Genomic DNA, 21,964 nt, shown 5'->3' with positions numbered 1-21,964 from the left:
ACCCAGAACTTGCTGCTGAGCAGTTTTAACCATAGTTAAAGTCTGATAAAGATCTTACTGCTGCTGCTTCTCACAGTAGGGTACTGCTGCTGCTGCTGCTGCTAAGTCGCTTCAGTCGTGTCCAACTCTGTGCGACCCCATAGACGGCAGCCCACCAGGCTCCCCTGTCCCTGGGATTCTCCAGGCAAGAACACTGGAGTGGGTTGCCATTTCCTCCTCCAATGCATGAAAGTGAAAAGTGAAAGTGAAGTCGCTCAGTTGTGTCAGACTCTCCACAACCCCATGGACTGCAGCCTACCAGGCTCCTCCGTCCATAGGATTTTCCAGGCAAGAGTACTGGAGTGGGGTGCCATTGTCCAACTGTGACCCCATGAGAAGAGCCCACCAGGCTCCTCTCTCCATGGAATTCTCCAGACAAGAAAACTGGAGTGGGCTGCATTCCCTTCTCCAGGGGATCTTCCTGACCCAGGGATCAAATCCAAGTCTCCCAAATTGCAGGCAGATTCTTAACCATCTGAGCTACCAAGGAAGCCCATAATGTTTTGCTTAAGTAACAAGGGAGGTGCTTACAGATTGATATGATTACCAGTGTTGTCACTTCGGTTTGTTTTAAAAGAGACCAGTTGATTGTGTTGTCTTTTCCCTTTATTCCTCTGAGTCACTTAGTGCCTACAGGGGAGTCTGATGCAGATCCCGAGAATGACAAGATAACAGATGTAAATAAAGTATAGGCAGAAAGCACTGAATACAGAGCTGGGAAGCTGTTAAAAGTCTACACTGCCTGGGTAGGTTTTTCTCCATTTTGAATTTTGCCATTTGTATCACTAAAATGAGATTATTTTTTATTTTATTGTAAGTCCAATGCAGATCAATGAAAATCAATTTTATAATTTTTTCTATGTACTAAATGTCAGAAAAATCATCTAGAATAAATTTAAAAATGATTTTATGGTCTTTTGGCAGCTGGATTAATAAAAACAAACTTTAATAGGTAGTAACATATGGTACAAACCAAATTTTACTTAATGAAATCATACAGTGATTTCACATCTATGTTTAAGTGACTGGGGGAAGCAGAGTTGATGCTATTTAGACTTGGATACATATGTATGAGGTCTCCAGTCTTGAGCTATGAAATCTTCTCAATCCCTATAAAATCAAACTTTTTATGAAATATATAATCATATACTATCAGCTTCTGGAGGTAAATTGAAGAAAATTGTAGACTATTTAATGATTCCCTCACACTTAGATGATGTGAATTTGTAACATTTCAAAAGCATATCATGGGAAACATTTTTACAAATCAACCCAGATGTAAGATGCCTAGCAAGTTATATAATTTCTTAGTTTTTACCCTATTTTTCTTTCTGAAGGTTTACTTAATAATGAACTAAGCTACATTTCTTCTTAAAGTTAAATTTAATCTTACAAATTACAAATAGCTGTGAAAAGGCCTTACAAATAGCTGTGAAAAGAAGAGAAGCAAAAGCAAAGGAGAAAAGGAAAGATATAAGCATCTGAATGCAGAATTCCAAAGAATAGCAAGAAGAGATAAGAAAGCCTTTCGTAGCAATCAATGCAAAGAAATAAAGGAAAACAATAGAATGGGAAAGACTAGAGATTTCTTCAAGAAAATTAGAGATACCAAGGGAACATTTCATGCAAAGATGGTCTCGATAAACGACAGAAATGGTATGGACATAACAGAAGCAGAAGATATTAAGAAGAGGTGGCAAGAATACACAGAAGAACTATACAAAAAAGATCTTCACGACCCAGATAATCATGATGGTGTGATCACTGACCTAGAGCCAGACATCCTGGAATGTGAAGTCAAGTGGGCCTTAGAAAGCATCACTACAAACAAAGCTAGTGGAGGTGATGGAATTCCAGTTGAGCTATTTCAAATCCTGAAAGATAATGCTGTGAAAGTGCTGCACTTAATATGCCAGCAAATTTGGAAAACTCAGCAGTGGCCACAGGACTGGAAAAGGTCAGTTTTCATTCCAATCCCAAAGAAAGGCAATGCCAAAGAATGCTCAAACTACCGCACAATTGCACTCATCTCACATGCTAGTAAAGTAATGCTCAAAATTCTCCAAGCCAGGCTTCAGCAATACAGGAACCGTGAACTTCCTGATGTTCAAGCTGGTTTTAGAAAAGGCAGAGGAACCAGAGACCAAATTGCCAACATCTACTGGATCATAGAAAAAGCAAGAGAGTTCCAGAAAAACATCTATTTCTGCTTTACTGATTATGCCAAAGCCTTTGACTGTGTGGATCACAATAAACTGTGGAAAATTCTGAAAGAGATGGTAATACCAGACCACCTGACCTGCCTCTTGAGAAACCTATTTGCAGATCAGGAGGCAACAGTTAGAACTGGACATGGAACAACAGACTGGTTCCAAAGAGGAAAAGGAGTTCGTCAAGGCTGTATATTGTCACCCTGCTTATTTAACTTCTATGCAGAGTACATCATGAGAAACGCTGGGCTGGAGGAAGCACAAGCTGGAATCAAGATTGCCGGGAGAAATATCAATAACCTCAGATATGCAGATGACACCACCCTTATGGCAGAAAGTGAAGAGGAACTCAAAAGCCTCTTGATGAAAGTGAAAGTGGAGAGTGAAAAAGCGGGCTTAAAGCTCAACGTTCAGAAAACGAAGATCATGGCATCCGGTCCCATCACTTCATGGGAAATAGATGGGGAAACAGTGGAAACAGTGTCAGACTTTATTTTTGGGTTCCAAAATCACTGCAGATGGTGACTGCAGCCATGAAATTAAAAGACGCTTACTCCTTGGAAGGAAAGTTATGACCAACCTAGATAGCATATTCAAAAGCAGAGACATTACTTTGCCAACAAAGGTCCATCTAGTCAAGGCTATGGTTTTTCCAGTGGTCATGTATGGATGTGAGAGTTGGACTGTGAAGAAAGCTGAGCACCAAAGAATTGATGCTTTTGAACTGTGGTGCTAGAGAAGACTCTTGAGAGTCCCTTGGACTGCAAGGAGATCCAACCAGTCCATTCTGAAGGAGATCAGCCTGGGATTTCTTTGGAAGGAATGATGCTAAAGCTGAAACTCCAGTACTTTGGCCACCTCAGGTGAAGAGTTGACTCATTGGAAAAGACTCTGATGCTGGGAGGGATTGGGGGCAGGAGGAGAAGGGGACGAGAGGATGAGATGGCTGGATGGCATCACTGACTCAATGGACTGAGTCTGAGTGAACTCCAGGAGTTGGTGATGGACAGGGAGGCCTGGTGTGCTGCGATTCATGGAGTCGCAAAGAGTCGGACATTACTGAGCGACTGAACTGAACTGAAGCTACATTTCTTCTTAAAGTTAAATTTAATCAGAATATTTTTTAAATGAGGTGTTATCTTGCTCAGAGGGTATCAAACTTCACAGCACACAAGGCAATATAAAACAGTAAATACAGCAGTAAAACACAGGTGTGTCATAATTTCAGAATGCAAAATCTACTCAAGAAAAGTTAGCTGACAATTTTACACCCTCATAAATAGTGAGTCACTTCACCATGGACTAATGAAAACATGGACTAACACTATCTTTAAACTGGCATTCAGGGACAAAAGTCTTCTCATTTTACAGATAAAGAACCCTGGAATTTGAGAGACTATGTGAAAGAGATCACCAAGAGATCACTAAGCTTGTTACTGGTAGGGCCAGAACTAGCATCAAAGTCTTCTTTCCACCAAGTCACCAGTTAAACTCTAGCTAAAATTCTGTCCCAAGTCAGGAATACTATATTCACATTTCCATGGATTAGTTTAAAAACTATGTCAAGCTAAAGATATCTACTCTGATCTACCAATAAAAAAGCTATACACCCAGATAGTTTTATAGGTAAATTCTATCTAACAGATAATACTCATTTATTACAGTTATTCCACCACTCTAATTGCAGAAAGCAAAGGGAAACTATAGAGCCTCTTGAAAGGTGAAAGAGGAGAGTGAAAAAGCTGGCTTAAAACTCAAAATTCATAAAACTAAAATCATGGCATTCCAGTCCCATTACTTCATGGCTAATAGATGGGGAAAAAGTGGAACAGTGGCAGATTTTATTTTCTTGGACTCCAAAATCACTGCAGATGGTAACTGCAGCCATGAAACTGAATGCTTACTGCCTGAAGAAAAGCTGTAACAAACCTATAAAGTGTATTAAAAAGCAGAGACACCACTTTGCTGACAAAGTCAAAGCTATGGTTTTCTCAGTAGTCATGTATGGATGTGAGAGCTACCATAAAGAAGGCTGAGTGCCGAAGAATTGATGCTTCGAACTGTGGTATTGGAGAAGAGTCTTGAGAGTCCCTTGTACAGCAAGGTGATCAAATCAGTAAATCCTAAAGGAAATCAACACTGAATATTCATGAAGGACTGATGCTGAAGGTGAAGCTCCAATACTCTGGCCACCTGATGCGAAGAGTTGACTCATTGGAATGAGAAAGATTGAGGGCAGGAGAAGGGGGCAACAGAGGATGAGACTATTGGATGGCATTACCGACTCAAAGGATGTGAGTTTGAGCAAACTCCAGAAGATAGTGAAAGACAAGGAAGCCTGGCATGTTGCAGTCCCTGGGGTTGCATAGAGTCAGACACAACTTAGCAAGTGAATAACAAATATCAAAGAATAAGATGTCAATGTCACAAATCCTTTTTGACAAGATGTTATACTCCAAGCTCCAAACATGATAAAATGGTGTGAAAAGGAAAAACACAGCTCAATTTCATTTAAGAAAGTAGATGTAAAAAGTATTGATAAATACGTCTTAACTCTTAAAGAATGTTTACTGTGAAACAGGTACTGTTGTAAACTCTTCATGTATATTAAATCATGTTTATTCTCACAACAACCATTTGAAAGGTATATTATCATTATATCCACTTATATAGAAGGAAACAGGGCATCAAGAAACTTCCTCAAGGTAATATAATTAGTAAGTGATATCCAAAGTAGAATCCAAATCCAGGCAATTTGGCTCAAAAATATTAGGAAAATAGCCTAGCTATGTATTAAGCTAAAACATGTAGGAATTATCCCAGGAATATAAGGACTGTCCAGCATAAGGCATTATATTAACAAATAAAAGAAGAAAAAAGATCAGGGTGGTAATGGAGGCTTTAAAAAATTTTAATATAATACATGTTTTTGATAAAAATAGTCTTACTCAAATGATATTTATCAGAAATAACATCAAACAATAGATAAAACTAGTAAGTTACATGAGGAGTTGTCTATTTAGTTCACTAATGAAGTCTCAGTGCCTACACCAGTACCTGCCACATATTTGTCATATAAATATTTAAAAAAGAAAAAATTCCCTCCATATTAGAAATAAGATTGGTATACCTATTGTGACTCTATTATCCTACATTATTTGTGAAGTTCTACTTAGTGTAGCAATACTTTAAACATTGGAACAGAAAGAAAAGGTATATTAATTTCCAGATAATACAATTACATCATTAGGAAACTCAAAAGATATAAGTTATTAAAACAATTATAAGCATTCAGATTTCTTTGGAAGGAATGATGTTAAAGCTGAAACTCCAGTACTTTGGCCACCTCATGAGAAGAGTTGACTCATTGGAAAAGACTCTGATGCTGGGAGGGATTGGGGGCAGGAGGAGAAGGGGATGACAGAGGATGAGATGGCTGGATGGCATCACGGACTCAATGGACGTGAGTTTGAGTGAACTCCGGGAGTTGGTGATAGACAGGGAGGCCTGGCATGCTGCGATTCATGGGGTTGCAAAGAGTCAGACACGACTGAGCGACTGAACTGAACTGAACTGAAGGGGAGCAGATACAAGATAAATATACAAAACTCAATTTTTCTTTATATGAAAATTAACCAGTTAAAATGAAAGAAAATAGTGTCTGAGACTATGAAAGACAAGGGATAAATTTAACCAGAAGGATATAAAATCTAAATGAAGAAAACTATAACATGTTCTTGAATGTAAAACAAGACACATATGAACAGATATGAAGTCTTATTAAAGAGCAAAATGAAATATAATAAAGGCACTCCCAACAAAATCTTTGCTGAAAGATACAGCTGGAAGAATAATAATACACAAGGATTTCTTTTAAGTTTAAAAAGAATAGAGAGAGAAGACCTTCCCTACCACACAGCAAAACATATACAGAATTGCCATAATAATGATTATTACTCTTACTACTGTTTTAGCAGATAATATTTATTGAGAGTTTATTATGTATTTGGCACCCTCTAAGTACATTACATGTAAATGATTCTCAAAATACTTGGCCAAGGCAACATTCAAAGCAGGCAAGGGTTCACTAGAGTGGAGAGGCAACTGGTACATCATTTTGGAAAAGTAATTTGTCTATCTTATTCATTTCTTTAAATATTTACGGAATGGCCATCTTTACCAGGTACTATACTAGATATCAGGAACATGGCAATGAAAAAGATAGACAACTGAATGAAACATATATCCTAGTATAAGGAGACAGATGATCATAAGAACATATATCCTACTGTCATGAAACATATATCCTAGTATAAGGAGACAGATGATCATAAGAAAACCAACATGATGGTCTAAAGTTGTTAGAAAATACACTAGGTGATATAATATGACAGGAGCCAACCAGAAGGGGGTGGGGAGGCTACCTTTTATCAATGCCTAAGAAACCATCTCTGAAAAAAAAAAATTTAAGTAGGACACTGAGTTGAGAAGAGGACAACCATATAACAAGCTGGAAGAATATTCCAGACAGGCATAGGACAAAAAGCCATGAACTGGGACTGGATCAGAATGTTCAAGGGACAGAAAGAAGGCCAACAAGACTGGAGTAGAGGAAACAGGTATACAGCAGTAAGTGGATGTTTATATTCTGACCAGCAGTACTACTTACAGAACTCTATCCTATAGCAACAATAGCCAGTACATAGAAAACTGTGCAAAACAATGCTAATGCTAGATGGTTTGTAAAAGAAAAACAGCTGGGAAAACTGAAATGTTGACCATTTGGGGAACAACTAACTGAGTTGATCATGGTAAAACATAAACTACACAGTTAATGAAAAGAGTCAGGTAGTAATATATATAATGATCTGGTAAGATGTCCTAGAGCTAAGTGGAAAAAAAGCAAGGAGATCAATAAATATTACATGACTCCACTCTTCTTTAATGAGACTCCTAAACTATGTATTAGGAATTTTAACTCTGAAGTTCGCTCCTGGATGCATTCCACTTTGCTTCCTCTCACTCCAAGCAAACGTCCTCCTACACACTTTCCTCCCAGCACTTTCACGAATTAATTCCCTGCCAGCATTTCAGCTCACCTCAGCCTATTGCTTGCTTATTTACCTAGAAACATGAACAGCATTACAAAAATTTTAAGAGCACAGCGGGTAACATTTTCCTAAATTGAAAAACAAAGAAACAACAAAAAAAAATACTATAGACTAATCATGAAATGACTGAATCAGCTCTAATTGTTTTAGGATAGTCAGGTGGTGTCATAAACTTAATTTATTTAAAAATCATAAATCATATTATTATGAGCAATTACAGGCAACTGATCATTCCATTGGTCATTACATTACTAAAAGTATAAATCTTACCTCTACTTTTGTTCGGTAGAGAACGAGTCGTTTCAGGCTGCACAACTTGGCGATGTGGCTGAAAGCTTGAGGTGGTAGTTTATCACAGGAGGAGAGATTTAAGTCCTGTAGATTTGGGCACATCTCAGAAATAATCTCCAAGCAAGTTTCATTAAGGAAGTGGCTGCAGGATAATTCAAGGCGCACTAATTCAGATCCGCAGACCTTCAGAAACCTGTAAACACAATGCTCCGTGTGAATTTCATAAAACTAAAACATATTTTTTGCAAGCACTTGGGAATTATATCGACTCTAAGCAGACACCCTCAGAATAGATTTCTATCAGGGAAAATAAAAAAAACTTGTTTCACTTAAATTCTCATTTACTGCCTGCCGAAACAGGCATGGTTAGGCTACAATAAATCAACCTGAGAAGATAAAATGGATTCATATCACATAAAAAGTCAGCTACTGTTAAGTGGGAAATTAAGAAAGCAAGAGGGTGTATTTCTTCTACTTACCTGTAATTCACACCTGAGCTGGTAGAGCCAACAAACAAAATATAACAAAACTCAACTTCTGGAAGATATTTCTTCCTATACAGTACCCTAAACAGTACTGGATAATTTATTTTGAACATGGCACACAAAGTGACAGCTCTAACTAAATGACCTCAAAACAGATCAGACTAGCCTCCTCTCAACTCAGAAAATTTCTGGGTTGCGTCAGTCGTATCCGACTGTGCGACCCCACAGACGGCAGCCCACCAGGCTTGCCGTCCAAGGGATTCTCCATAGACAGAAAAGTTTGGTGGATTCCTCTGTTCATGTGGTGGCAGAGGCGGATGTGACTAAGGGCGTGTGCACATGTGCGTGCATTTGTGCACACACCCACCCTCACACACACAGCGCTCCCTCAGCAGTAGAAGGCAGACTAGAAACATGTAACAGCACTCACCACACTGCTTGTGGTTCTGAACATTCTACAATAACGTGAAAGAAGTCTGCAAAGGCCAAAGCACCCCACAAATATTAACAGTGAAATCTCAGCCAACACACAAACAATAAAAAATAACTGCTACAAATTTATTTAAAATATTGCAAATAAGTCAGTAGCCCACACAGCTTATTTACACCCAAACATCCAAGAACATCTGCTTATTCTTAATCCATTGCAGTCTATGTTCTGCTTTCCCTAAATTCATCCTTTCCTTTTAAATGCCAAATCAAAGGGCCTTTCTTTCCAGCCCTTGTATTACTTGATTTATTGGGGCATCTCACACCATTTCACACCCCCTCCCCTTCCTTCAAATTCTCGGGCACTCTTCAAGCTATCCCCTCACCTTGATCTCCTCCCACGTGTTTCACTACTGTTCTCTGCTACTGTACTGGCTAAAAGGACAGTTTACATCAAGCACCTTCAGGGATTCACTCAACAAATATTAACTGAGCTCCTACTATGACCCTGCGTTACTCTAGACGCTGGGAAGTTGGCGGTGGGCAAAGTCCCTGCTCTCATGGAGCTTACCTACATTTCAGTAGGAGAGGTAGACCATGAACAAATAAATGAGTAAAATTAATAGTGTATTAGAGAGTCAAGAGTGCCAAGAAGAAAAGAAAAGCAGAGAAGGACAACAGAAAGTGTGAAGAGTAGACAGGGAAGCCTCACTGAGAAGGTGAGTCAAGACCCAAAGGAAGCGAGACGGTGAGCAAAGCAGTTCCCCAGAGAAGTGGCAAGCAGGCAGCAGCGAGGATGACAGCTCAGAGGCAGGGCACCTCAGACAACGCCTAGAGTTGGGAACTGCAAGCAGGCACAAAGTGAGAGGCAGATGGGAGCCGATCAGAGTGGTAAGGGGCAGGTCATACACTGTGTATCCTATAAAGACTCAGGCTTTTATTTTGAGGGAGACGGGATTCTCAGACACCAGAGGGTTTTTGAGCAGAGGTGTGGCACCCCTTGCTTGTGTTTTAACAGGATCACTCTGGTTTCTGTGTGGAGAATAAACTGAAGGGGAACAGGGGTGAAAACTGGGAGATCATCAGGACACCATAACCATATTCAGGGAAGAGCGGATGGTGCGCTGGATGGAGGTGGTGGCGCTGATTGCGGTGCTCAATATTCAGACTGGGGATCTATTTCAAAGGGAAGCAATGGGCACTAAGTTAACAACGCATCTTCTACACACTGAACTGAATGAACTCGGCTCCTCTATTTCTCAACCAAAATTCATTTTTCTGTTAACCATAATTTCCTTATTTACTGATTTGTTTACATTGAGTCTATCTGTGGTATACTTAGTACTTAGCATGATGTCAGATGCATAAAAACACTTGATGAATTTGCTGAATAACTCTTCCAATTATGAAAATGCATTTGAGGAATTTAAATTTCCTCTACTCCGGAGCAGACTAGGTTCTATGGACTCAGTATTTTTCCTTTAAGAGGGTCAAACTAGGACATATAACAAAATGAACATTTTTACCTTACTTTGAATATACATTGTAGTTATGGCTAGTTCATCATCATTTAGAAGCTAGCAATCTAGAAATGAATGTAGGGCACCAGAGATCTAGAGTATCCTATTTGGATTTGATGCTTCTAAAATTATTTGCAGATTACAAAAGTTAAATGAGTATATTAACTCTTAAAATTAAAATCTTTAGGCATCTTATCTATTGAAGGTCTTCATTATTTGGCAAAGCACTTTGTTCTACAGTTCTTTTTAGTATTAGCCTTGGAATGCTTTGACACCCCTTGTCTCCTTTCTCTCATTAATGAACTCTTCCCTTCTAAAGATAGCAAGCCAATCATCAGAAAGCTGTTAATAGACTAGAAAACGTCCCAAATTGATTTAATGAATGATAGAATTTGGAAGCACAATAATGACAATGATCATGCTTATACCACCTTTATGACCCTCTCCCTTTTTCTATATGCTATATTTTTACTGAGTAGGTTATTTAGTCAATATCCCCATAGTCAACTCTTCCTTAACTTATGAGATCTACACCACCAGCTTTTTCATATTTCCACTACAAGAAGGCAGAAATAGCAGAATCAATTAATTAGCTGAACACAACTCATTTCCTTCCTTAATGTTTCTCATAAAGTTTTAACACATAATTACAGATCTTAGTCATCTATTTATTCATCTCAATTGTAATACTGGTCACCTGAAAGGAGAACTATAGCTTGTTTATTTCCTGAAGCCTGTTCATTCCATCTTATGAATTCTCATCAAGTATTTTCTTGATATTGAGGGTATTAAGAGAAAACCTAAGTTCAGATAAACAGTCCCAAACTAGGTCTCCTGCTATGAGAAAAGGAGTCTCTGGAGAGAGAAATAAATTGCCTATCCTTATAAGGTGAATTAATTTGTCCAGAGTAATACAGGTACATAAGAAGTAATTTACTAAATGGTAATTTGTACCCTAAAATAATTAACATTACGTGAATGAATGATTTAATCTGAGTTTATTCATCACAAAATAAAAGGCACCAAACCTTACAACCTGCCTGAAGTTTCAAGGTAAAGAGGAGAATTAGGTATAAATATCCATGGCTCTGAATCCTAATCTCATGTTTTGTAGCTGGCCCTCACTGAGTTTTATAAAACAGTATATTTAAGATATTTTTAATTCCAAATAGCTGGAGCATTATTTACTATATCAGATCTAAAATAAAGTTATTAAAAACAAAACTTCTTGCTTAACTGTGTACGGCACCATCCAGCAATGGTAGAAGGACATGAAAAGAAACTGTCGTAATTGTCTTTAATCTCTAGGAGTTGACCATCTAAAAGATACAACAGTGTAAAACATTGGCAGGCAACTGAATAAACAAATATATGAATACGCAAAAAGCTCTCTATTCCATAAAACTGTAGTTTTGTGTCAAAACATCAAGTCCTTAAACCTAAAAAGCATCCAACAGTGTTTTCTGAAGGGAACAAGTAGATGGGCTAGGGGTAGAAATCTCTACATAACTGAGGTGGCGCTCAAGGTGATTAGTTTGAGCAACTATCTGAAGAAAAACTATAGCAGAAAAACATGAGTCTAAGGCGTTTTGAACATCAAAATGGTACAATTAAGCCTCAGAGCACAAACAAACAGGGTGGCAAAGGAATATCCAAGACTTCAGGGAGTGTATTGCAAGAGGAAAGTGTAATTACAATAGATGTGACTTTAATGAATAATGATATACATGAGCAGGACTTGAAGTTACAAGTCACAAATCTGTAGATAGAATAGGATTTTAATAACTGATTAAAAGTTTTAAGTTCTCATTATTCCACTTCCCCTGCTATTTTGAATAAAATAAATTTCTAACTTCTTTAAAATGCAGTGAAACAGTTTCAGTTTGTGAGGATAAGGTTTTTAGGCAACAAAAATTACCTATATCAAACTTTTCCCAAAGACTTGCTCAAAAGGCAACTCATCATCATCGGTTTCTAGTTCAAAAAGGTACTTTTTTTCCCTTTAAAGTATTATAAATAAGCCTTCTTCACAGTAACGAGCATAAATAGACCACACTTACTCATAGATTATTCATTAATAATCAAGCCATGAATATTTATTGTTTATTCTGGGAATGCTGCCTACAAGCCATAATGACTATCAATTCAGCAGTCAAGTCAAGGGGGCCAACAGTAATCAGTCGGCAAAGCTCCAGTATCTCCCATCCCCAAAAAGACTCTCTCTCCGTTATTTCAACTTTTTCTTTTCTTAATGGGAACAATGACTATGCTCAAAGGAATGCTATCAAGATACATGGTTTTACAGGCTGAAATACTCCTGTGAAATATGGAAAACTTAAATTTATGTATGTACTTTTGTGATTATTCAAACAGCTCCACAGCAACTAAAGGGGCAAATTGAAAATGGAAGAGAAATTGCTGGTGAGAAAGTAGATTGGAGCTTTAAACTTATAAAAGAAGATCTTTATCCACTGCACGTCTAAAATTCTTAAAATAGCATTGTGAAGTTTTCTTCTAACAACTTATGTTTCTGCTAATGCACCAGAAGAAGCTACAAAAAGAGAATTTCTAAAAACTGATTTAATATTATCTTTATATTTTACTCATTATACTATGGGTATATGCCACATTTTGCCTAGGAAGTTGGACTTGGTCATTCATTACCAAAGTTTTCTTTAATGTCTTTACTCATTAGCTGCCTCCCTGCTATTTTATTTATAAAAATATAGGAATGATATGTTTAAATGTTTATCTTTATATCTGTATTGTTTTTGTAGTAGGAACTATATCATCTACCTCTTCACATGGTCCACAATACTCACCATAATGCCTTACGCACTACACACCAACAGTGAAAACACACACATAATAAGTCCCAAATAGTGGGAAACATTTAAGAAAGAGCTATGAGAGGAATTAAAATACCCCGAAGTCCTTATAAGGTAAAATAATGCTTACTGATACCAATGGTTCTATCTGCTCTGGGTTAGTCTTGGTTTATGATCCATAGTGCACTCTCTGAATACCCACAGGCATCATTAGCTTCAGTTCTTCTTGGTCCCATTAGCAGTGAGGACAATTTGCCAATGAAGGGTGTGTTTGCAGAAAGGGAAACAGAAAGGACTAAGCTGTGTTCCAATGGAGAGCTGTCAAAAATCCAGCAATTTTCAAAATGTGGATTCTATCAAAATTCACCAAAATTACACTGCCAAAAAGAAACAACTCATTTTCTTACATATATATAATACCTACTATTATATATATATATATATCCCCTCAATCAAATTTACATAATAAAAAATAATTTTGTATACACATCATGTTACAGAATCTTTAGATTCTGACCCTCAGATCCCAGAACGCTTTATCTAAGAACCCCCTTCCTCTAGTTCTGTTTCTGGCAGAAAAGAAAGAAACCCAGTGCGTCCATGGTTTCAACATGTGCTGTAAGCCATTATTGCCTGTGTTCTTTTAATTTGACACAAACTATTAATATTAGCATTTTGAACACATTGGTGCTATTTCAAACATGATTTCATCTGAATCTAAGGTATCAAATATTTATTTCTGGAACTGCATCTTTAATTTTATACTCTAAGTCAAGGAGAAACAAAGCTCAAAATACAAATTTCTAATTCATAAGCCACTGGAATGCATCCACTTGGGGATGTGTGTAGGGAAAGCTGTAGTTCATTCTAACTTCTAAAAACACGATAGGTGATTATTCGTTAATCAAAAATAACAGGTTAATTTCCCCAAAGTGTCTATTTCTTCATTATTTAACTTAATGAAATGGATTATACTGTAACTTACAATGAGAATAACCATCATCAAGGTTAAGAGAAAAACACCTGTTTATATCACAAGAAAAAATGACTATGGCGTTGCTAAATGAATATGTACGCGTGCAGGCTTTCAAATGTTTAACAGGTGACATTTAATAGTAAGGAAACTAAATGCTTAAATAGAAAGGAGCAGAAACACCTGGGCAGGTCTGCAAGTGTGGTCGCCTATTTAACATGCAATTGCATTTTCAACATAATTAGTTTAAATGAGCTTCTAAATTTGGGTGATGTATTGCACATGTAATTAAGATTTAATTAAAAATGTTCTATAATAAATTGTTTTCCATTTCTGACAAATCACATTAGAGAGGTAGATTTTGATTTGGAAATAGTTCTTAAAATGTGTTAATCATCTGTGCTGAAAATATGAGAAAGAAAAAAAAAGGAGCTCTGTTGAAAGTTACTTGGGATTTTGAACAATTTGAGGTAAAGGACATAATTTCCCCTCCATCTTATGAAGCTGAGATGTAAGAGGATGGCGAAATGAACTCATCCACTTTTGTAAGCAGAAGCATTCTGAACAAGATACACAAATGTATTTCTCTTGATTTCTATAAAGTACATGGTACATAATTTCAAACTTTTATTATGTTAACTACTATATAGTAAGTACAGTCTGCTGGTGAAATAACCTCAACAAGGTTTGGCACTAACCTGCTAAATCCCGCAACAGAGATGAATCCCCTATTGCCAGTCCAAGATAAATTAAGCCACTGCACGAGAGTGCAGCGAGCCTGCAGAAATTCTAGAGAGGTGTCATTCAGTTTCGCCCAGTACGGTTGCAGATTGAGGTGGATGTACTGCAGAGGATCACAGCAATGTTGGTTCAGTAGTTTGCAAGTCTGTGCTAATCTACACAGGTCCGGTAGCGTAAGATGATTCAGAATCAGTTGAATGAGCTACATAAAACAGAGAAACCAAGTTCACCCAGACTGAAAAAACAGTATCACTTTATGAAGCATATGATATGATCTAATAAAGAACAGTATCATACATTTTATAACAGTATTTTCACATACTAAATAAATCAATATTCAATGGAATTATCCACATCAGTAGTACCCATACATACATAAGGCTATATACATTACATTTCAAGAGTGTTCACTGTATACTCAATTCATGTTAGTTCCTCTTTTTTTTTTTTAACAGTGCAAAAAGTATATATTGGTAATCTATTGAATAATACAATTTTTCACAGACTTAACCTTTACTGAACATCGATTACACACCTATCACTGGTGATAGAAGAGCTCCCCCTCTCAGGGTTTTCAGAGTTCAGTGGGATGTTGATAAGGACAATGACTGTTTTAATAACTTTGCTAGGAGCACAGACTGCCACTAGAGCCTGACACAAGATACAAGCTTAACCGCAGTAAAAGTAGACTTAGACCACGAAGGCTCCACTTTTAAAGAGTGAGGCAAAACTGGGGAGAGGAAAGACTAGTTGGTGGTGGATTAGGTCAGAGAGCCTCACAGAGGAGACTAGATTTACACAAAAAGCAATGAGGAGTCTCTAAGGGATTAGAGCTGCAGAGTGATAGAGTCAGATTTGTGTTTTAGCATTGCAGGGAGCACTCCTGGAGGCAGGAAGGGAAACCAGCCAGGGGGCAACTGCAGAATTCCAGAGAAGAGGAATCAGGAGCCTGCTTAAAGCCACTGGCAATGATGATGGGGTAGCTAACAAATACCAAAAAAAGTATTAAGGAGGAGGAAACAAAAAGATATTTATCTCTAATTCTAATAGTTTCTTTGAACTGTTAGTAGTTCAAGATTTGTTTTTTCTTAATGGTGAACAGTTGGGGGCTTCTAAACTAATTTTCAAAGAATCATAGCTAAGTAGCCTCTTCTGAACCAAGAAACACAAAGAAAAAAAATCAAGTATTTGCTGAATGGTAAAAAAAGAAACCTCTAGATGAGAGAGAAGGATGACTTTTTCACTTAATGCAGTGCATTTATCTAGCTATACTTTTTGATTTGTGATTATGCCCTTTAACTTAAATGTTCTTCATCAATTTATTTAACTATGTAAGCCCGGTATTATTTTCAGGTCAGAGTAACCCTGTTTGAGGCCAAAGTACAAAAAAGAGTGACAACAATATATTTAAAATAAGCTTAAAAAGTACATATAAAAATGCACATTGATTATACACATATTAAGTATAAGAAGGCTTGGGGTGTTTTTGTTATTTATTTTTAACATGTGAACTTGACTTTTGAAAATAACATTAAGGGGTGTGGGTGTTTGTGTTATAAAAACACAGGGAAATACAGGGAAATTAAAAATTAGTCTAAACTCGCACCATCCAGATGACATGCAAACTGTCGACACACAAAATATTAAACAAATAACAAGAGAAAATTCAGGTAAGATATTAGAAAACCCAAACACTGAAGGCAGGTATAAAATGATAAGTTCTTCCCTCTCTACCCTCAAATCTAATAATCCCTCCATCCCTTGGTAAACACTGCTAACAGTTTTTCTGCTCTTTTCCAGATAAATATGTATGAAATTCTATTCCTGGATTTGCACCAAAAGAATGATACTTTATACACTGTTCTTCACCTTGCTTTTCTCATTGGATGATGTATCTTGCAGATATTTCCACATTTGCACACACATCCACCCCATGCCACTTTGTAGATGTGACACACTAATTCAACTAATTTCTCATTGATGTATTTCCTGGTTTGTTCCCTACTGTAAATAACACTGCAATATCATTGTGTGTATGTATGCATATCTTGGTGAATTTTGCAAATATATCAGAGGGTAAATTTCATGCACTTAAAAGTTTTGATATAAACACAAAATTGCCCTTTAGAATGTTTGCATCAATTTACACAGTGTATAAAAGTACCCATTCACTCATAACCTATCCAGACTAATATCAATACTTTTAATTTTGCCATCCTGAAAGGCAGGAAAAGGAAAAACATTAAAAAAAAAATAACAAAAAAACAGCACAAAAATAGTAGGGCACTGTCATCTTACAGTTTTGTTTTGCTTTTAACTACAGAAATGTAACTCTTGCCAAGGGAATTCCCAATGTTTCCTTCTTTCTTGTTGGTCTCTATTCTATTCCATTTATTTCTCCCATAGCAATAGCCCACTGGGTCAAATAAGTAAGTTCTGTTCTGTCTTTTTAAAAGTTTACATGTGGCATGAAAAGATGCTCAACATCACTCATTATCAGAGAAATGCAAATTAAAACCACAATGAGGTACCATCTCACGCCAGTCAGAATGGCTGCCATCAAACAGTCTACAAACAATAAATGCTGGAGAGGGTGTGGAGAAAAGGGAACCCTCTTACTTTGTTGGTGGGAATGCAAACTAGTACAGTCATTATGGAGAATAGTGTGGGGATTCCTTAAAAAACTGGAAATAGAACTGCCATAGGACCCAGCAATCCCACTGCTGGGCATACACACCGAGGAAACCAGAATTGAAAGAGACACGTGTTCCCCAACGTTCACTGCAGCACTGTTTATAATAGCCAGGACGTGGAAGCAACCTAGATGTCCATCAGCAGACGAATGGATAAGAAAGCTGTGGTACATATACACAATGGAAAATTATTCAGCTATAAGAAAGAACACATTTGAGTCAGTTCTAATGAGGTGGATGAAACTGGAGCCTATTATACAGAGTGAAGTAAGTCAGAAAGAAAAACACCAACACAGTATATTAATGCATACATATGGAATTTAGAAAGATGGTAACGATGACCCTATATGCAAGACAGCAAAAGAGACATAGTGTAAAGAACAGGCTTTTGGACTCTGTGGGAGAAGGCAAGCGTGGGATGATTTGCTAGAATAGCATTGAAACATGTATATTACCATATGTGAAACAGATCGCCAGTCCAAGTTCAAAGCATGAAACTGCACTCAAAGCTGGTGCACTGGGACAACCAGAGGGATGGGGTGGGGAGGGAAGTGGGAGGGGGGTTCGGGACAAGGGGACACATGTACACCCGTGGCTGATTCATGTCAATGTATGGCAAACACCACCACAATACTGTAATTAGCCTCCAATTAAAATAAATATATTAAAAAAAAGTTTATGTGAGAATCTACCTTCATTGTTGACCCACAAATATCAGTACTATGGCTTCGTAATTTATTTTATTCTCTGGTGGGACTAGGGCTCCCTCCATCACTCTTCTTTTCCAAAATTTTCCTGAGTATTTTCATAGTGTTTAGGTGAACTTTTATATTAAAAAATAAACAAATTATGTTTGCATTTTACCTGGAACTTCATTGAACACATAGATTTTATTAAAGAAAACTGATCTCTTTGTTGTGTCTTCCTACTCTAGAGCATGACATAATTTATCATTTAACTATCTTTTTTGATCCTAGAGTTCTTAAATCCATTGATTTTTTTTATCTATTAATTTTGTAACCTGCCAACTTACTTATTGTTCTGAATAGTTTTTGGTCTATTCTCCTGAGTGTTCTAATACATAATCATATTGTCCGCAAATGACAATAATTTTACAGCTTTCTTTTCAAAAATCACGCCTCTTATTTCTTTCTCCCATCTTCCAGCACTGGATAGTGTATCCGGAACAATGTTAAGTAAAATTATTGTCCTGTTCCTGACTCTAATTTGTATGTGAGCCAAAAATGTGAGGCACATATGTAATTTAAAATTTTTTTAGTAACTGCAAGTTGTTAGAAGTCAAAAGACTCTAGTTAATAATATAGTACTGTATACTTGAAGGTTGCTTAGAGTAGATCTTAAGCATTCTCACCACAAACACTCACACAAGAGAGTTAAAAACGGGAGGTGATATATGTGTCAGTTATCTTGATCTTAGTAATCACTGCTGCTGCTGCTGCTAAGTCACTTTAGTCGTGTCCGACTCTGTGCGACCCCATAGACAGCAGCCCACCACGCTCTGCCATCCCTGGGATTCTCCAGGCAAGAACACTGGAGTGGGTTGCTATACACAATGTATATCAAGCCATGTTGTACACTTTAAATACAAATAATTATATTTGTCAATTATTCCTCAATGAAATTAAAAAATAAAATAAATTCAAAAATAGGAGATATTAATTTTAATGTATTTTATTTGATGAGATATTTAAAATGATCATCTCAACATGTGCTCAACCTAAAAAATTATTACTGAGAAACTAAATCTTTTTTTGTCATATTAAGTCTTTGAAATCTTATGTGTATATTTTCAGCTTATTTCACTTAAGATTAGACATAAAGTACTCAATAGTACATGTGGCTAGTGACTACCATGCTGAACATTTCTAGTGTTTGATAATTAAATATGATGTTAGCTCTTGGTTACTAATACTTGGTAGTAGACAATTCATCAGATCAGATCAGATCAGTCGCTCAGTCGTGTCTGACTCTTTGCGACCCCATGAATCGCAGCACGCCAGGCCTCCCTGTCCATCACCAACTCGCGGACTTCACTCAAACTCACGTCCATGGAGTCAGTGATGCCATCCAGCCATCTCATCCTCTGTCGTCCCCTTCTCCTCCTGCCCCCAATCCCTCCCAGCATCAGAGTCTTTTCCAATGAGTCAACTCTTCGCATGAGGTGGCCAAAGTACTGGAGTTTCAGCTTCAGCATCATTCCTTCCAAAGAAATCCCAGGGCTGATCTCCTTTAGAATGGACTGGCTTGATGTCCTTGCAGTCCAAGGGACTCTCAAGAGTCTTTTCCAACACCACAGTTCAAAAGCATCAATTCTTCGGTGCTCAGCCTTCTTCGCAGTCCAACTCTCACATCCGTACATGACCACTGGAAAAACCATAGCCTTGACTAGACGAACCTTTGTTGGCAAAGTAATGTCTCTGCTTTTGAATATGCTATCTAGGTTGGTCATAACTTTCCTTCCAAGGAGTAAGCGTCTTTTCATTTCATGGCTGCAGTCACCATCTGCAGTGATTTTGGAGCCCAGAAAAATAAAGTCTGACACTGTTTCCACTGTTTCCCCATCTATTTCCCATGAAGTGGTGGGACCGGATGTCAAGATCTTCGTTTTCTGAATGTTGAGCTTTAAGCCAACTTTTTCATTCTCCTCTTTCACTTTCATCAAGAGACTTTTTAGCTCCTCTTCACTTTCTGCCATAAAGGTGGTGTCATCTGCATATCTGAGGTGATTGATATTTCTCCCGGCAATCTTGATTCCAGCTTGTGTTTCTTCCAGTCCAGCGTTTCTCATGATGTACTCTGCATATAAGTTAAATAAGCAGGGTGACAATATACAGTCTTGACGAACTCCTTTTCCTATTTGGAACCAGTCTGTTGTTCCATGTCCAGTTCTAACTGTTGCTTCCTGACCTGCATACAAATTTCTCAAGAGGCAGGTCAGGTGGTCTGGTATTCCCATCTCTTGAAGAATTTTCCACAGTTTATTCTGATCCACACAGTCAAAGGCTTTGGCATAGTCAATAAAGCAGAAATAGATGTTTTTCTGGAACTCTCTTGCTTTTTCCATGATCCAGCGGATGTTGGCAATTTGATCTCTGGTTCCTCTGCCTTTTCTAAAACCAGCTTGAACTCAGGAAGTTCACGGTTCACGTATTGCTGAAGCCTGGCCTGGAGAATTTTGAGCATTACTTTACTAGCGTGTGAGATGAGTGCAATTGTGAGGTAGTTTGAGCATTCTTTGGCATTGCCTTTCTTTGGGATTGGAATGAAAACTGATCTTTTCCAGTCCTGTGGCCACTGCTGAGTTTTCCACATTTGCTGGCATATTGAGTGCAGCACTTTCACAGCATCATCTTTCAGGATTTGGAATAGCTCAACTGGAATTCCATCACCTCCCCTAGCTTTGTTCGTAGTGATGCTTTCTAAGGCCCACTTGACTTCACATTCCAGGATGTCTGGCTCTAGGTCAGTGATCACACCATCGTGATTATCTGGGTCGTGAAGATCTTTTTTGTACAGTTCTTCTGTGTATTCTTGCCATCTCTTCTTAATATCTTCTGCTTCTGTTAGGTCCATACCATTTCTGTCCTTTATCGAGCTCATCTTTGCATGAAATGTTCATAGCTAGCTTAATATTTACTTTTAAACTGACATTGATAAAAATTTGGATTTCTATCCAGCTGCCATTTGTCAATGAATTTTGCACATCTACTGAGATGACCGTAGAATTTTCCTCCTTTGACTATGTTACCATTTTATAGTACTGTATATTATCATATATATTATCTAATACCTAAATATCCTTAATTCCAGGACTACATCCTGAATGATTTTTTTTATTTTTAGGTAATTCTATTCACTATATTTTGATGCAGAAGTAAAATCAGTCTGTAAGTTTATTTTTATGTGCTATAGTGTTGTATCAGCTTCATTAAGAAGTTAAAAACTTTCCTTTTCCTTTATTCCATGAAAGAGTTTAAATAATATAGAAGGTGATCACTTCTTAAATGTCTGAAGGAACCTATGATCCATCCAGGCTTGGCAAAAGTAGGACCTTAAATATTTGTTGTTTTAACTGCAATATTAAAAGTTATTTCATCTGTTAGTGTCCTCTTTGATTTCTTTCACCAGTGTTTTATAGTTTTCTATATAGGTCTTTAGTTTCCTTAGGTAGATATATTCCTAAGTATTTTATTCTTTCCGTTGCAATGGTGAATGAAATTGTTTCCTTAATTTCTCTTTCTGTTTTCTCATTATTAGTGTATAGGAATGCAAGTGTTTTCTGTGTGTTGATTTTATATCCTGCAACTTTACTAAAGAACTAAATAGACATTTCTCCAAAGAAGACATACAGATGGCTAACAAATACATGAAAAGATGCTCAACATCACTCATTATCAGAGAAATGCAAATCAAAACCACTATGAGGTACCATTTCACACCACTCAGAATGGCTGCGATCCAAAAGTCTACAAGTAATAAATGCTGGAGAGGGTGTGGAGAAAAGGGACCCCTCTTGCACTGTTGGTGGGAATGCAAACTAGTACAGCCACTATGGAGAACAGTGTGGAGATTCCTTAAAAAACTGGAAATAGAACTGCCTTATGATCCAGCAATCCCACTGCT

General features: G+C 37.4%; 1 protein-coding gene across 2 annotated transcripts in view; it reads right to left on the bottom strand.

The window, feature by feature from the left end:
* The window catches only part of FBXL4 (F-box and leucine rich repeat protein 4), a 74,423-nt gene that overhangs the window by 18,893 nt on the left and 33,566 nt on the right, over window positions 1–21,964 (bottom strand). For both annotated transcript variants that reach the window (XM_055535422.1, XM_055535423.1), the window contains exons 5-6: window positions 14,585–14,829; window positions 7,631–7,844 (exon numbers count right to left, since the gene is read on the bottom strand). In XM_055535422.1, coding sequence (XP_055391397.1) covers window positions 7,631–7,844; window positions 14,585–14,829 — 459 coding nt within the window. The remainder of the gene's footprint in view (window positions 1–7,630; window positions 7,845–14,584; window positions 14,830–21,964) is intronic.

This window comes from Bubalus kerabau, chromosome 9 (assembly GCF_029407905.1).
Source record: "Bubalus kerabau isolate K-KA32 ecotype Philippines breed swamp buffalo chromosome 9, PCC_UOA_SB_1v2, whole genome shotgun sequence".
In the NCBI taxonomy this organism is placed as follows: domain Eukaryota; kingdom Metazoa; phylum Chordata; class Mammalia; order Artiodactyla; family Bovidae; genus Bubalus; species Bubalus kerabau.
The sequence above is the reverse complement of the archived record's forward strand: the minus strand, read 5'-3'. Positions and strand labels throughout refer to the sequence as shown.